The sequence below is a fragment of the Malaclemys terrapin genome, chromosome 6 (assembly GCF_027887155.1).
Source record: "Malaclemys terrapin pileata isolate rMalTer1 chromosome 6, rMalTer1.hap1, whole genome shotgun sequence".
Taxonomy (NCBI): Eukaryota; Metazoa; Chordata; order Testudines; family Emydidae; genus Malaclemys; species Malaclemys terrapin.
Window position 1 is genome coordinate 58,185,188 of NC_071510.1, and position 15,792 is coordinate 58,200,979.

At 40.9% G+C, this 15,792-nt stretch overlaps 1 protein-coding gene across 2 annotated transcripts in view; it reads right to left on the minus strand.

Annotated features, from left to right (window-relative positions):
• Positions 1–15,792, minus strand: part of SRFBP1 (serum response factor binding protein 1) — a 115,740-nt gene that overhangs the window by 19,150 nt on the left and 80,798 nt on the right. For both annotated transcript variants that reach the window (XM_054032656.1, XM_054032657.1), the window contains one exon: positions 10,802–10,873. In XM_054032656.1, coding sequence (XP_053888631.1) covers positions 10,802–10,873 — 72 coding nt within the window. The remainder of the gene's footprint in view (positions 1–10,801; positions 10,874–15,792) is intronic.

Here is a 15,792-nt window from a genome sequence, read left to right on the forward strand (position 1 = left end):
AAAGTCTTATTACAAATTTAGGTTGCTGATGGAATGATGAACACAGACTCCTGGGGATTTAACCTTCAAAGTATTATTAGGCAATTATGTGGCTCCACGGCACAGACACAAACCCCAAAAGATAACTCATCAGGGATACCCACACAGACTTGTGACATGGTGAAAAAAACATCAGTGCTTCTGCAGTTAGACTCAAGGGGAAAGAGGTATGTTAATCTCTTGGGCCATGCTACAAAGGTGGTGAGGGCTAGTGAGGACACACAGGGATAAATGACCTAGTGGGTATCTGGTACTGTTACAATAAGTGTGTCATTTTAAAGGTTGGATGTCCTATTGAAAACAAAAAGATTTCTTGGCATACTACACTCATAAAGTCTGCCCACAATTGAAAACAGATTTTCATCGTATGTGTTTAGCCATTTTTCTGAAAGACGTACCATGGAAATGGAAATTCAGTTCACTGAAAAACTATAAAGCATTTGAGATAAACATGTAGATTAACAACTTCTTGGCACTGAAAAGCAGATTTTCCAGCATTATGTTCAATAGGCAATATATGCATTTAGTAATGATTAACACATGCCACAACTGCTCAAGCAAAATCAAGGTTTCCATACATACCATAGAAGACTTGGAGATGAATTTAAACCCTGCACTCAAAAATCCTACTGGAGGTATTTCAGCATTTGGTACATCAGTGATTCTGTATCGTACTGGGAGAAGATCTTTTAGGTGTCTTCTGGCTACTGAGGTATTATTCCTTAGACTCGGTCTACAGGCAGTTTTTTTTTTTAAACCAAAATAGTTAAATTGTCACAGCCCTCTAGTGTAAATGCAGTTATGTGGATGGGTGCAGTCCCAGAGCACCCCCTCATGGTTTGAGGTGGCCCTACGGACACCATGTCCTGAGTTCCATCTTAGTTCTTCATAATAATTTATATTCAGGCCAAAATACTTATAATAATATGCCCCCTTGTGGGGTCTTATTTAGACTTTCCCAAATATAGACTGTTGTAGCCCCTTCAGGACCAACTGTTCTCCTCCTTCATTCAGGAATTGTGCCTGCCCTCCTCCTGGATAACAGCAGGTTTCCTCTTCTAGGCACAGGAGCCCCACAGCCATCGTTCTAGGGCTGTGCTAATATTCAGGCCTGCTGCAGCCTTAAACCAGCTTCTCCCAGCTGTCCCGCTTCGTAGCTCAGTCCTTTCCCCCGAAGACTGGAAAAGGGCAGCAGTCCTTCCACTGCTGATCTCTCTCCTGTTATGAAGGAGGAGGCAGCATAGATGCTTCCAACCTTCCCAGGGCTTGTCCCAGTTGGCAGGGAGCCTTGCCCCACCCTGCCCTACAATCTCTTTGGTTCCAGGCCCTCAAAGAAACAGTGACCTGGGATTCTCTCCCACAAATCCCTCAACCCCCAGCACTATCTATTCACCCAGCACCATCTTCCTCTATCCTAATACCTACCTCTGCTCTTCCCTAGGCCTTTGTCCACTCCAAAAAGTCCCAGGAACCTTAAACAGATACATCTGGGGACAAGAATAGACTGACCCCTAATCCCTACTATTTTTGAAGGAAACAGTCACACTGCTGCACAATACAAGGGTGTCTCCACACTTGCATAGCTTAGGGCATGTCTACACTACATCTTAAATTGACATAGGTTAGGTCAATTTACAGCCACCACAGTAATTACTGTAGTATGACTCAGTCAAATTCAAATGCAGACATGTATAGTGAGAATTCTCCATTCGTAAATGTAAGGGAGATGAATCTTTGACAGATTACTCATTTTCTTTGTTTACAGAACATTTGCATTAAACAGGTCTTAACAAAAAAAAGTTTTCAATAAAACTAAACAAAACCCACTTCCCTCCTCAGACAGATTTAATTTGCTTAATATCTGTGATATCATAACTCTACAACCCTCCAGCTGTCTGTATTTTTTTTTTTTTTTTTTTTTTTTTGGAGGGGAGGGGTGGAAAAGCGGAACTGACAAAAAATGAAGTTCCCATGTAAAAACACGCAGATTTTTTTTTTTTTGCACCTTTTTGTTATCTACAGGGGTGGCTTGTAAGGCTCCTTCCCCACCCCCAAAGGCCCAAACTTATTTTCCCCTTTTTGTGGGTCAATTTAAAAAAACAATTACATTCCCTTATGAGTACATCACATATACAAATCTGAGACCCAGCCCTCCCATACAGGGATGAAATCAGCTCCCAGCCTCTAAACATGCAAGTGCAGGATTTCCTCTATCCTTTTCCAGAACTTTCCATGACATTTTCCCATCACAGAGGAAACAAAAGAATTTAGCACGGAGAAACAAGGAGGAAACATAGTACAATGCGTAACCCATCATTTCTGTGTATTTCTCTCATTCAGAGCACTCTGGGAAACATAGGAACGTAAGTGTTTATTGCAATTTTCTGTTAACTATATCTTGGGCAAGGAGACCGGGTCTGTAAGGGTTTTTCTTTTTTGGAGAGGAAGGGAGTGGAGGGTTGGTGAACTGGGAGCCAGTAGGTGGGGAGAGCGGGTAGATTAAGATTGGATGAGGAGCTGGGGCACGTTGGGCAAAGAGACTGGGACCGAGAATTAGTGAAGTAGGGGGAGGCGATTTGAGAGGACCCAGGGTGCAGTGTGAGAACTTCCACTGGCTGGGCAAAAAGATTGGGACTGAGCTTGAGAATTGTGAGGGGGTGGGGAGTGGAATGGAATCTGGAAGCCAGGATTGGAGAAAAAGACAGATTACATCGGGAACTGGAAAGGTAGAGTCTGGAAATGAGAGACTAGCACATGCTGGGCAAAGAGACTGGAATTAGGACTAGAAGCCTGGGGAGTGGAGGCTGGGACTGGGGGCAAGGCGTGGGGGAGAGGGGAAGGGCAGGGATAGGTTTGAAGGGATGAGGCAGAAAGGATCAAGCTTGGGGGCAGAGAAGTGTCTGTGCCTACTAGACCACAAATCCCTCCAAAACCAGGAATGGAATCCAAGATTCATTAATCTCAATTCCTCTGCTGCCAGCAAATATCTGTGAAACCCACTGATGCTTCTCTAGTGTTGGTACATGACTATTATTGGTTACTTTGTTAGCTCAAGTGGCAGAGGTCTGCATAGATCTAAAAGTTCCAAAACTGCGGATGACTCATGGGTCATGAGCAGTGCCAAATTATGCCAAATATGATGCCAAATTATGGATTTTCTGCTTTTTCAGTTTAATATTTTAAAAATACGGAATTACACACACAAAAATAAATTAAAGGATGAAGGTTACAATGCCAAGCCCTCAAGTTAGGAAATGCCAGAAAAAAGTTTCCTGAATGGTGAATAAAAATTGGTTATTAAAAAAAAAAAAAAAAAAAAATCAGACTTTTACAAATTTAAAGCAAATATGGATTTTTAAAAAATAAACCTATTTAAAATTAAATATTAAATCGACAATCTATTAAAATAGTTTAAATTAAATACAAAAAAATATTTAAGCAGTACATTTTTGCTGCCAAATTTTAAATAAAGTCTAGTGGAAATCCCCCACTGAATTGATTGAAGTCATTTGCTAAGCAGATGGAGTTTGCTGGAACCAGAGTTTGCTGGGGCTAAACCAGATTTTGACAGCAGCATCCTCTCCTGGAGGTGTAGAGAGAATATTTCTCTCATTTTTGTTTACTCAACTAGTTCAGTTCAATGACCAGTTCATTCAAAGTTAAAAAAACAATTGGAAGGTGAAAAATAATGGAATTTGTTATCTTATTCCAACTTATTAATTAAAAACTAGATTTGAGAGCATGAGATCTACTAGTTCTAAAATCTTAAAGGACATGTTAAATGCAAAAAATGTTTTGATAAAAGTTTTGATTTCCTCCCCATACGTATCTCACACATTTAAGGTAGTTTTATTCAATAAAAAAATAAAATGCTGTTTTGGGGCTTTTAAAATTGATTTTCCATCTAAATACAGCTTGACACAAATAACAAGTAAAAAAATTAAACATCTACTAAATAAGAACTGCATCACTGACCATTTTCTAACTATAAAAATGTAAAAATTAAGAATATGAATAAATGGAGGTTAACCTATTGAATAGTTCAAATAAATGTATATAGATATACTGTAGCTGCCTGGTTAGCAAAAAGAAGCATTAGATTTAGTGTAAAGGCTATATTTAGTTGCAAATTAACATGTTTTAAGGGGTATGTACTGAAGAAAATCAACCTCTCTTTCCAAAAAATAACTAAAAAGTATAAACGAAAAACATGATTAAAATAAATTATTTAAATCAAGATTTCCTCCTCATTGCTTTAAAAAGCTTTGATTTAAAATCAATCCACCTCAATTGACTGTGGAACCTTAATTTGGCCCCCTATGCATACATATGCATAGGGGGCCAAATTACACGATCTCATTTTTTTCCAATGGACTCCTGCCTCATTCAGTGAACAGGGCGGACCTACTCTGGGGATTAATCAGTCATGTGGGAAAAAAAAAGTATGTAATTAAAGACTACCATAATGCACATGCATAAGTGGGCCAAACAAGGACAACCTGACTTCTGGCATTTCCTAATATTTGATGGCTTGATTTTACACCAACCTTGATGTTCTTTTAATATAGTTTTTGTGCATACTATCTATATAGCTTATTCCTGTAAATTATGGGGAATAAACTCTACTGATATAAAGCATCTTTAAACCAATACAGCTCCCAAATGATTGTACCACTTTAACGATCAGTTTCTAAATGGATATAGTTAAAGCAATAAAAATAACTGTGTAGATAGGCATTAAGTATCTCTCAGTTCAGTTTAAATTATCCAGTTTTGAAGGCAATGAGTTGGTCACGATGAGTTGGTCACAGACAGACAGTTTTTACACCTTAGTGCAACATTTTTCACATCTTCAATAGTCTTATGAAAGCCACAGCCATCCTTGTTTGAAGTTAACATTTCACGTTTGCTATGGAAAATTCTCAGGGAACTGTGGTTTCATAGACCCAGAGTCACTTCCATTTCAAGCAGATTTTAATAAATGAACAAAAACCCCAATCCTATCGTGGTGATTCCTGTATATCTTCAGTTATTTTGGGTCTGTACTAAAAGAAACCATTTTATTTAGTGAAGTAATGCACATTGTTCCACAAGGATTTTGAGTATGTAGATATAACGTAAAGCTGAGGCACACATTATCACTGAATAGATTTCCATTAAAGGGATCCTGACAGTTCCTTATTGCACCCTGTATAACACATCTGATATAATAGGGAAAGAAAAGCACTTCCATGAAAGTATTATTTCCCTTTCAGTACTTTCAGCATAAATATGCTGCCATAAAGGGCAGCGAGCTGAGAGCCGGGACACGGCTTTATATATCCCAAGATGGTAAAGAAAGGGGATTGATGCAGAAGGCAGCATATTCATCTTTGGAGTAAAAAGAAATAGAATAATCACTACTGCTTCTGGGGAAATTTGAATAACTGGAAATACTCCCTGCTACATTAAATATGTTGGTGACAGAATTTCTAGTAGCTGTTACAAATACACACACACTATTAAAGCACAGGAGGATGAGTATTAAAGGTTGAGCTTCATTTCAGAAACATATTTTGAATCAAATTCTGCACTGGATGTCCTTGTAGAATTTCCATGACTTCATCTAGAGTTTTACATTTACATATGAGGCCACAATTGAGACCATAAAAAGCAGAATACAAATTTTTGATGGGTCCCACAAAAACAGCAGCTGCTTTTTGTTTCAAATTTCTTGGAATTGGAATAACAGCAAAATTCCTTTTGCCAAACTACCACTATATATTTATTGACAAAATTGCAATGACTGAGCCAGATTATTTTTAAATGGCAAATTTTGGGTGAGAATGCTCTGCCTATAATTAAACACAGAAACATTTAAGTGCAAGACATCAATGACAAGCATATTATACAAAATACAAAAGACTAAATAGATTGAACAGCACATTAATAATATTAAACCAATAGAGAGAGAGGACTGCATACAGTCGTTATTTTTCTATAGTTTATGGACTGTGAACAGAACTTTTTCATAAGCAAAGAACGTTAAAAATCCACAAGTAATTATCTGGTTATGCTGCTATTAAAAGGCACTAACAATAAAACCAGAAGTTTTATATCACTAATAGGAATCTAGCATTGCAGGAATGTTTTCTGTAGTGAACCGACTTTATTTGGGAACAAAATGAAAACTGCAGTGATTCTGTGCCTGTTCTAAAGCCCTTTGAAGTCAATGGAAAGACTTCCACGGTCTTCAACAGGCTTTGGATCAGGCCCTTTGTGACTTTTCTTACACATCTCTCACCCACACAGAGAATTACACTCTGACAGAAAGAGCATTGTTTTTGTTATATACATTTTCCATCACAAAATACTTTGTTAAAATGAAGTTACGGATACAGACATTTATTTAGGAAGGTTAAAAAAAAGCAAACCCCCTCAAATTTCAGAAAACTAGGAAATGCAGTTAATGTTGTGCTTCTTAAAAGACATTCAGATTCGCCCTGCCTTGGAGATGCCTGCTGCCGCTACCATCCTTAATGAGGATTGCGAAACAACTGCCTTCAGAAGACTCTCTTTTTCATCATGAATTTGTAAAATGCTGTGTGTGTGGAAGACCATAAAGCAGCATAAGAATGATTTGATTAAGACTGAGGTATTCTAGTTTTTATAGTCACTGATAAAACAGAACTGTTTGTTATGGTTTGATAAGGAAACATGAAGTTGATTTTGTTAAGGCATCATTAGTAAAGTTAGTTTACGTGCTTTGTTTGCAAAATGCAACCTGGCCACTGAAGGTTTTTTAAAACTTAACCATTCTTCTTTAAAGGCAGTATACATTCAAAACACTGATGTGTGCCTGAAATCTCTCTTTGGCTGACAGATATAGGTTTTTGGCAGCACATAATCAGCACCTAAATTTTCTAGCATTGACTTTGTCTTTTATGTCCCATTTTTTAGTACTGGCACAGCTGCATGAGAGCAACCAAAAGTATAAGTTCTACTACTCTAGCCTCATGGAGACATTTTCATCACTGTCACCTAACCTGTGGTCTATACTAGAGGTTATTCTGTTGGTAGCACGGCTGCAGCTGCACCACTACTGAAAAAACGGGTACGAAATTTTTCAGTGTAGATTTACCCACAAACATGAAGTATCCACTGGTTGTTCTTACAATATTAATATAATGTAAGCTCTGCAGGGTCAGTCTCTTTGCTCTGAGTTTGTACAGGGTCTAGCACAAGGGGCCCAGATACTCTAGGTGCTATCACAATACAGATAAATAATAATTTTTATCTACTGTAAATCAAATATTCTTATCTGCCATAGTAGTGACTACCCGGTATAAAAATATGTTGACTAATCTCAAAACAGCTAAATCATAGAACTATAATATTTTTGACTTGCTATACACCTATGGTATGCAATTTCTTTTTCTGTCAATACTTGAAATATACAGAAACTGTTTCCAAATAGAAATTTATGCCTGTCAAAAAAAAGCTAGTATTAGATCATGAAATCTCAGTAGGTTGAAGGAATTAGCAACAAATGACTATGCAAAACTAATATTCATCATTCCACTATGAATTAAAAAAAAAAAAAAAAAAGATTGCTTTTTATGGAAACAAAAACTATTCTGAAAAGGAAAACAGTTACGGGATGTTTTGTTTCAGATATTTTGATATTCAAGTTAATGAAAAGGTAAACAATACATTATGTGCTTTAGCTGACCTATAGAACATTATTAGGGATTAAAAGAGGAAGAAAAACACAAATAAAGGAAAACCTAAAAAATAAGGGGAAAATAGTATAGAGAAGGAACTGCAGAGTTTAATTCTAATAAAACATAATGGTGAACCCCGGTTTACTTTTTCTTGTGAGCAAAGAAACTGCATTCATTATAAAGGAGCAAGTTTAAAATAAAGACTTTCATGTAGTAGTTGCAAAACAGAACACAGCAGCGTAATAGCAGATGAGGCTTATTATAAAAATCCCTAGAATAATTTTAAATAGGTAGCTTCATAAACATGTCTGTTTTAAATGATAAAAAGAAAGCTTACTTTATGTAAATACAAAAACACGCAATTCAGCCATGTCATTGGGGAAAATAGCTATAGTTAAGGCCCCTGGAATTTCATGGCACATAAAACTTTCCTTGCTTGATTGCTTCAGGTTCATAATTGGAGAAAAATAAGGAATAGACAAGAGAGAAGATCTGACTGGTCAGATTAAAAGCTTTACTTCCCCATTCTTTTTGGGTAATAAAATCCTAACCATGACAGTGAATTGCTCCAAGCTAATGCCAGCTGCTTCATTTCTGGGCTTTCATATTTTTCAAGAATTTCATCACAGAACGAGAAACTGGTTGCTGTTGGACTCTTGACAATGCTATTAAGCCTCAGAAACCGGCATCAAAATGCTTCACTGTTTCAACTCAAGAATTTTTCCAAGATGCGAACTCTCCCTGTTTTAGCTCCCTTCCCATCTCCAGAGACCCTGCACACCAGAAAACACTCCTATCTTAGTTTCATATTCCCTTCATACCAGCAACCAACCTTCCTCCAGCTCTCCTACTGCCTGGAAACTCCATGCCCGGAAACTCCATACCCATCACAGGTACTTTCATCCCACTCCCTACCAGCAATCTCCCAATCTTTCATTTACCCTCTTTTCCAGCCCTAGCATGAAGGAATGGTAGAGAAGACAACAGAGAGGAATGCCTACTGGAGTGCCGCTCTAGACCTACTCAGTCCCTCCTACGGAGGATGCTGCTATTCTGTTCTTTGAATTGAAGATTAATCTGATTTTTCCCCGTGGAAGTTTGGAATCCGCTCTGCATGTGCTGCACAGACTCCTGGGCAGGCCCACCGACAGCAAAACTGGGACCCAGGGCAGAACAGTCAATGGGCCCCCACGCATGCACAAGCCATGCCTGTGCGGATGAGGTCTGCCTGATGTTTGGGCTGTACTGCTGTGCACACTCTTCCAGCATGACCAGAGCTTCCATATGCCCGCCCAGTAAGGTTGCCAACTGTCTAACTGCACAAACCCAAAGACCCTTGCACCACCCCTGTTCCATCCCTTCCCTGAGGCCACACCCCTGGTCTCACCCCTTCTCTGAGGCCCCACCCGGTGCTCACTCCGTCCCCCTACCCTCTGTTGCTCGCTCTCCTCTACCATCACTCACTTTCACCAGGCTGGGGCAGGGAGTTGGGGTGCGGGAGGGAGTGTGGGCTCTGGGAAGGAGTTTGGGTGTGGGCTCTAGGCTGGGGCAGGGGTTCGGCACTTACCCTGGGCGGCTCCCGAAAGAGACTGGCACACCCCACTGGCAACAGCTCCGAGGTGGGGGACAAGCGGGTCTCCGCGCGCCGCTGGCCGCAGGCACCACCCCCGCATCTCCCATTGGCCACAGTTCCCTGCCAATGGGAGCTGTGGAGTCAGTGCTGGGGCGGGGCAGCGTGGAGACCCTCCCTCTTCCCCCCAGGGGCCATAGGGCCGTTCCAGCCACTTCCGGGAGCAGCGCAGAGTGAGGGCGGGCAGGAAGCCTACCTTAGCTCTGCTGCGCTGCCGGCAGCAGGCCCCAGGCCTTTTTAAATCACCCAGGCCCCTGGGAAATTGTCCCCTTTGCCCCCCACTGCTCCTGGGGCTTGAAAAACTTCAGCTGCTTCAGACTCCTCTACACCCTGCATGCAGTACAGTAGCCCAGGGATGTCAAGCCCATTCATAGATGGCTGAATTCCATGTTAGCCTCAGATATAAATTCCAGACTTCATACTCCACACGATCCTCAGTGGAGAGTCCACTGATGTCAGAGATCAAAAGAAGAACATGCAATATAAAACTTCATAAAAATAAATATATATAACAAAATTTTACCTACGCCTCTACCCCGATATAACACCAATTCAGATATAATGTGGTAAAGCAGTGCTCCGGGAGGGCAGGGCTGCGTGCTCCTGCGGAATAAAGCAAGTTCGATACAACGTAGTTTCACCTAGAACATGGTAAGATTTTTTGGCTCTCGAGGACAGCGTTATATTGGGGTAGAGGTGTATTTATTATTGATTCAATGCCTTCTTGTACCATTCAGTATCACTCAGCAGGAAAATATGCTCCCCTTTAGGATTCTCTTATTCCTGCCTTTTGTTACTCTTCCTTCTCCATTTTTCTCCCATTATCTTGTCCGTGCATCCACCCTCTGAATTTCCTTCCCAACAGAACGACCTATTATTACCCTCATGTACTTTTGATTTGCTAAAAACATCAACAATGGAATAGTTAATGTTGACAATTAATTATCAGGCTACCGAGGTGATACACCAATGAGATTAATAGGGGACAGGGAGTTCACCACTCAGTCATTATTTCAGGTTGTCTGCAGACACCATGACATCAGTTATACTGTGTTCACATTTGGACATTTCTCTCTGCAGCCAAAGTAGTTGGAAATTTACTTTATAAAAAAAATGAAAACATACATTGTCCACGTGTAGGTCATGTGGGTCACACATATATTAGGAAGGCCATGACACCCTGATATAGATGTTATATAGGCCAATGATGTGGTTGCCTACTATTGATGGGTATTAGCCTTACCAGCCCTAATAACAAGCCATTCCTGCTAAATTGCTTTTTAAAATACATACACACATGCCCTAGTGGATCGGTATATTCTTTTAATTAAAAAAAAAAATCAATATACATACACACAATATGCACATGCATACATATACCCACACTTGCATGTGTCCTAATGATCATTCTAAGATAAAAAAGTCGTACCTTTTTGCAGACTTGCTCAAAATTAATCTCTCCTCCAAGAGCAAGTTTGGTTACTTGATCCGGTTTTATTTCCTGTGGAAGAAAAATGTTTACTCTTCTTAGACGTGTAATAACAGTACTTTATAATAATGTTCATGAAGAAGGTAAATCTGAGAAAGGTTTAGTAAACTTTGACTACTCCTACTAATTTAAAGGAGAATAGGATCAGTTCTTTAAAGATGGCATAGACACTAGTATTTATGTACACTTACAGGTAAAATTATACTGAATTTACTTGCAAAATGTTGCCTTACATATTTAAAACCAGATTCTTTCTAATCTATTTATATCATAGCCATCACAACAGTACCTGGTTATACTAAAGCCAGTGGGAGTTTTGAGTGAGTACAGTCTTCAGGATCAGATCTTATTTTTAGAAACTCAGCTGCCTAAATTTGTCACTTAAAATAGACCATGGGAGGTTTAGACATGCCCATTTACCAGAGTCTCTGAAATCTTTCCAGCATAAATATATAGATTTGATTACAGCCCTGTAACTGAGGTTGAAAGGGAAAATTACTTACCTGTAATTCCACTTCTCTGAAGCTATCATCTATGCAGGATTCTCACGCCAGAAGGGAGAATCCTGTACAGCAGGCGTCTTTAGAGAAGCAAATTTTAAACTTAGGCCTGGTCTACACTACGAGTTTAGGTCGAATTTAGCAGCGTTAAATCGAATTAAGCCTGGACACGTCCACACGACGAAGCCCTTTCTTTCAACTTAAAAACGGTTTCTTTACTCCATCTCCGACGAGGGGATTAGCGCTAAAATCGGCCTTTGTGGGTCGGATTTGGGGTAGTGTGGATGGAATTCGACGTTATTGGCCTCCGGGAGCTATCCCACAGTGCTTCATTGTGACCGCTCTGGACAGCACTCTCAACTCAGATGCACTGACCAGGTAGACAGGAAAAGCCCCGCGAACTTTTGAATTTCATTTCCTGTTCGCCCAGCGTGGAGAGCGCAGGTGACCACACAGAGCTCATCAGCACAGGTAACCATGATGGAGTCCCAGGATCGCAAAAGAGCTCCAGCATGGACCGAACGGGAGGTACAGGATCTGCTCGCCATATGGGGAGATGAATCAGTGCTAGCTGAACTCCGTAGCAGTAAACGAAATGGCAAAATATTAGAAAAAGTCTCAAAGGCCACGAAGGACAGCGGCCATAACAGGGATGCACAGCAGTGCCGCGTGAAAATTAAGGAGCTAAGGCAAGCCTACCACCAAGCCAGAGAGGCAAATGGAAGGTCCGGGGCAGAGCCACAAACATGCTGCTTCTACGCGGAGCTGCATGCCATGCTAGGCTACTTGGATCACAGCAGCCCCCACAGTAGATTTGCCCACTCCAAATTGATTCTCGACTGACCGGTAGCTGTCTGCCGTTGCAAGCTTCCACTGGGCTATCACCACTCGCTTCTCCACTGTGAGGGCTGCTCTCATCCTGGTATTCTGGCGCTTCAGGGCAGGGGAAAGCAAGACACAAAGTTCCATGAAAGTGCCCTTACGCATGCAAAAGTTTCGCAGCCACTGGGAATCATCCCACACTTGCAACACGATGTGGTCCCACCAGTCTGTGCTTGTTTCCCGGGCCCAGAATCGGCGTTCCACGGCATGAACCTGCCCAAGTAACACCATGATTTGCACATTGCTGGGGCCTGTACTTTGTGAGAGGTCTATGTCCATGTCAATTTCCTCATCACTCTCGTTGCCGCGCTGCAATCGCCTCCTCGCCTCATTTTGCTTTGGCGTGTTCTGGCTCTGCATATACTCCAGGACAATGCGCGTGGTGTTCACAGTGCTCATAATGGTATAATCCTTATGACTATGGTAAAACTATCAAAAATTGCAAATAAAATCAGTATAAAATGAGCTATCATAGGGGCATGGGAAAGAACAGCATAAATTCCAGAGGAAGGAGCATTCTTCCCCCTCCTTCCATATACGGAGAGGGTGGGTGGAAAGGACAGCAGAAGCCAACAAAAATTAGGGGCAGCAAAGGTGCCCTTACTCCAAGGGAGCCAGTGGAGAAGGCTGCCTCCACTCACCTCATATTTGTGTGGGGGCCAGTAGAGACTAGAGTCAGACGAGTCCATGCAGACCTTTCACACTATCCCCACAAACATCCACTCCCCTAACCCTCTGTGGGAGGTCAGACGGTATGGAACAGCAGAAACTATCAAACACCATCTTAAGCTAATTGTACTAAAATGTGTTTGGGTTCCCCTAAGACTTCTTCCGCTTGGTTCTCCAAGAACTTAGTTTGCAGGGCCATAGCAACAAAGAACGTGGCCCCCTGCGAACATATGTCCGGGCGGGGCCCCTTACAATGCAGAAACTGGAATGCGGTATTTATTTTATACAATATACAGGGTTCATATTATGTATACATAGGCCTACAGTGTACATGTATTCCGTATTTACGCAAAGCGCTTCTTTCGAGCCTTGTTCTCCGCAAATTGGTTAATCAATGCATCATAGTCCAGAGATCTGGCAATCTTGTTTTCGATTGAGATAACTGCAAGCGCAGAAAGCCTGTCATCTGTCATGGTTGAGCGCAGGATATTCTTGATCAGTTTCATTCTGCTGAAGCTCCTTTCAGCACCAGTAACAGTAACTGGTGTGGTCAGAAGAATTCTATGCAAATGCAAAGATTCGGATACATCTCCTGAAGGCTGTTCTTGTACATGTACGTTAAAAAACTGTTTGCCATGACAAGTCCTCTCTCTTTCTCGAGGACATAAATAAAACGATTCAATTCCATTATGAGTTCGTTGGCATCAATGTCTCCCATTTTTCTTTCAAAATTTTTGCTGTGATTCTCCAGTTCATTTTCTCTGTGACACTGCTTCAGGCTGTTAGCGTTGTACAGAAATCCAAACAACTTGTACCACTCCACGAGTTGATCAAATTGTGACGAAACAGAAGATATGGCCTGATCAGTGAGAACAAGAAAGAACTGCAATTTGAATTTTTCTTCGGCAGAAAGACTCCTCGAATCATCAGCACATTCGTAATCAAACATTCTCTTACGTCGCACCCTGGTTTCTGGAAACACCTGCTCAATACCCATATGCTCTGCTATTTCACGTGCATTTGGGACCACAGAGATATATCCTGTATTTCGATAATCTTCCAAAAACTTCTTTGTAGCACTGACTTCTGCCTGCAGTACGTCAATTGACACATCTGGTGACTGAATTAATTTGCTGGTTTTATTGACGTGAAATAGTATATCGTACCATGTGTACACAGTCAGAACAAAAGGCCACGTAATAACATGGTCTAAAAGCACACCGGCTTCTGTTGCTGTATTGCCATCTTTCTTTTCGAGCGCATATTCTCACAAAGATGACAAAGCAGTGCACAATTCTTCAAGGTGATAACGCAATGGCTTCACAGCATCAATTCTCGACTCCCAACAAGTGTCTGATAATCCTTTAACAGATATTGGCATATGTTCTTGAAGTATATCCCAACGTGAAGGTGAAGAAGAAAAGATAATGTATATTCTGTTAATCAGACCGAAAAAGTCAATGGCATATTTCGATGACTTTGCCGCGTCTGAGATCACAAGATTCCAAGTGTGAGCTCCACATGGTACATACAAGGCACGGTCATTTATTTCTAGCATGCGGGCTTGAACTCCTTTATTCTTTCCTCTCATATTTGCGCCGTTATCATATGCTTGGCCTCTCATGTCAGCAATGTCTATTCCTAAGTTGTTTGCCTTTTCAAGAAACGCTTCCAATAAGCCCTCGCCAGTTGTATCATGAACATTAAGAAAACCAAGAAATGCTTCACGAATATTGACACCATCTTCACCGTTGCATTCAACAAACCGTAACACCACAGACATCTGTTCTTCATGTGACACGTCGGGAGTACAGTCCAAAATAACTGAATAATATTTTGCTTTTTTAAGCTGCGCTATGTTGGCCTCTTGAATGTTACTGGCAACAAGTTGAATCAGCTCGTTTTGGATCTGTGGACTGAGGTACTGAACATGTGTCTCTGCCTTCTTAATCCTCTGCAAAAGTTTGCTGAGGACAGTATCGTACTTTGTAAGCAATTCAAACAGTCCCAAAAAGTTGCCATTCGAAGGATCGCCGAGCTTTTCATTACTTCCTCGAAATGCCAAGTTTCTTTCGGACAAGAAAATAACAACATCAACCATGCATTTGACAACATTTCTCCAGAAACCTTTCTTTCAGAAAAGCCTGCAATTCGAGTTGGTCAATAGATGTACGGTTTACTATGCCTGACCAAAGGTCAAACCATTTCACCATACAGTCTTGATGACCTTTGCCTGTTTCATGCTGCTGAAGTCTTTTTGACAGTGCTTTCCAAGCAGATGTTCCACGACGTAGCGGTATGTCGCCAATGCCAAATAATTTACAACAAAAACAAAAAATGGCATCTTTCTGAACTGAGTACATTAACCATGAACATCTTATTTTCTCGCCATTTGCCATGGTTCGATAGAAATGAGTACTTGTGAACCTCTGTCTTTCCTTGTTAAATGGAAATTCGTAACTTTCATTCTGCTGCGGTGGGCCACGTGCAACAATGTCACACACTTGCCTGTCCGATATTAAAGACGGCCAATCTCCTGGATCATCAGTCAGTGGTTCAGATTCAGATACTTCTTTCCCGGCAGCAGCTGGAATATCTGTCACAGTTTGTTTGGTAGAACAACTGGCTTCACCTTCGACCTCACTTGAAGCACTTCTGGATACGATTCGTCGCTGCTAGAACTGTCCGTTTCATGTGCCTGTACCTGTACGTTGGATTGCAGCGCAAAATAAGTTTAGAACTTTGGAATTTTCTCAAGTTCCTTCTCGGCATCTTTTGCTGCCTTTCGTTTACTAGCTCCGCTCTTATATGTTCTCTTAGACATCACAAAGCAAGCTTCTGCGTCAGAAATGAATCGTTTCAAACGATAAAAAAATTAAA